The sequence below is a fragment of the Octopus bimaculoides genome, chromosome 10, assembly GCF_001194135.2.
Source record: "Octopus bimaculoides isolate UCB-OBI-ISO-001 chromosome 10, ASM119413v2, whole genome shotgun sequence".
Taxonomy (NCBI): domain Eukaryota; kingdom Metazoa; phylum Mollusca; class Cephalopoda; order Octopoda; family Octopodidae; genus Octopus; species Octopus bimaculoides.
In genome coordinates, this window is record NC_068990.1 from 65,006,419 (window position 1) to 65,008,517 (window position 2,099).

At 35.6% G+C, this 2,099-nt stretch overlaps 1 protein-coding gene across 2 annotated transcripts in view; it reads right to left on the bottom strand.

Moving 5' to 3' along the window:
• LOC106879762 (malignant fibrous histiocytoma-amplified sequence 1 homolog) overlaps positions 1 to 2,099 on the bottom strand; it is a 48,346-nt gene that overhangs the window by 10,310 nt on the left and 35,937 nt on the right. For both annotated transcript variants that reach the window (XM_052971262.1, XM_014929446.2), the window contains one exon: positions 1,018 to 1,128. In XM_052971262.1, the coding sequence (XP_052827222.1) occupies positions 1,018 to 1,128 (111 nt within the window). The remainder of the gene's footprint in view (positions 1 to 1,017; positions 1,129 to 2,099) is intronic.

Consider the following 2,099-nt stretch of genomic DNA (forward strand, 5'->3'; position numbering starts at 1 on the left):
TCTCTCTCTCTCTCTTTCCCCAACTGCGGTAGCCATGTAACTCCTCCACAGCAAGACACCTGTTTCAGTTCCTCTATGATAGTTTAAGCTTTCACCACCTGGCACAAACACACCTCTCTCAATACTACTTTTCCTCTCAGTTGAGGAGTCTTTCAGTTCTATATTTAAGAGATGAGGAATTATTTACATTATTTACATTTGATGGATATTTGTCCTCATCTTGTTTGTCGTTAACATATTTCGGCTGATATACCCTCCAGCCTTCATCGGGTGTCTTGGGGAAATTTCGAACCTGGGTTCTCATTCCTAAGGTATTTTTTGATGTTGTTATTGTTGTTGCTGTTATTATTATTATTCCTCATGAAATCATTTTAAAATGATACCTATAGATATCATGATCCCATACATCTGACATCTGAATAAACTGAGGCAATTTACAATAAAGTTATTCTACAAAAACACAAAGAAATGCATGCAGTAGATTCATAACTGCAAACCAATGAGCCTTACTTCAATACTTTATATAGGCAAAGATTGCAATTTTAAGCAGTGCTCCTAGCTATTTTCTTCAACTTTGGAGATGGGTGAAAAAAATAGGAGTTATCTTCAGGCCTAAAACTTAGGCTGAATCCCTAACAGTAGAGTGAACTCATTAAACAAGTCCAAGAAGAAGACAAAGGTGAGAAACTAGGTAACAGATAAAGTCTACAACACATGAACAGGAATAGTTCTTCTGTTAGGTTTCCACACAGTTTCTATCAACCAATTTCACTCAGAAAGATTGGACTGATCAAAGGCTATGGTAGACAACACTTACCCAGGGTGTCATTCTGCAGGACTCAATCTGGAACCATGTAGTTGCAAAGTAAACTTCTAAACTACACAGTAATACACAGTTGAGTTGAATGGTTCACAGATGGACCACAAGTCGAGAATGGAAGTAGCAGAGAGAAATGGGAAACAAGATGTATAGTATGAAAATATATTAAAAAAGAAAACAAATTGCAGTTTATTTACCAGTATTGGCAGAAGATCCATCAATATCATCCATGGTTTGCATCAAGATATTGCACCTGTGCATGAAATCAACTGTGGTCTGAATATGCTTTGGTAAGTCTTCTTGGAATTCTAATGAAAAGAAACGGAAGAAAAATTTTCAAATAAGAGAAGAGAATTTAAAAATAGCAATGAGTATCAATCATTATCATCAGTACTATACTAACATCAATAATTTCCCTTCTGAGCTGACAGAATCGTTAATATGCCAGGCAAAATGCTTACCAGCATTTCATCTGTCTTTACGTTCTGAGTTCAGATTTCACTGAGGCCGACTTCACCTTTCATCCGTTTTTGGGGTCAATAAAATAAGTTGATCTAATCGACTTACTCTTCCTGCCAAACTTGCTGGCCTTGTGCCAAAATCTGAAATCAATAATTTCCCTTCTGTCAACAAAGTTTAGTGTAGAGTTTCTCAACCATTTTCTACCTACGGATCCCTTTGATTCCTATTTTACTCTATTGGACCCTTCATAGCCATTTGATGTTTAAAAAAATCCTGTTATATTTTTATAATTAAATATTATTAGGAATTGCATTAAAATAATTGTCGAAATATTTTGTGTACTGCAGGAGTATAACTAATTCATTGCAAATATATTTTAACAACAAAATCTTATATGGACCCCAGAAGGGCCATATGGAACCCAGTTCAGAACTCCTGGTTTAGTGCCATCAACAACAACAACCTTAAGCTGTACAAGACAGAACATTAACTAGATTAACCTAAACCAGTTTAATCTGCATTACCAGCAACAGTGGCTCCTGTAGATGTAAGTTTTTCTCAAAGAAGCCCCTATAAAGTGACTGCTGTTTCACCTACTCATATTAACACTATTTCTGCCACTTTATTATATCATTAAGGATATCTCTTGACCATTAGATTGCATATATATACGTGCATACATACATATATATGGTAGGCTTCTTTCAGTTTCATAGCAAATCTACTCACAAGGCTTTGGTCAGCTCTAGGCTATAGTAAAACACACTTATTCAAGGTGTCCATGCATGTCTATACATGTGTGTGTGTGTATGTATAT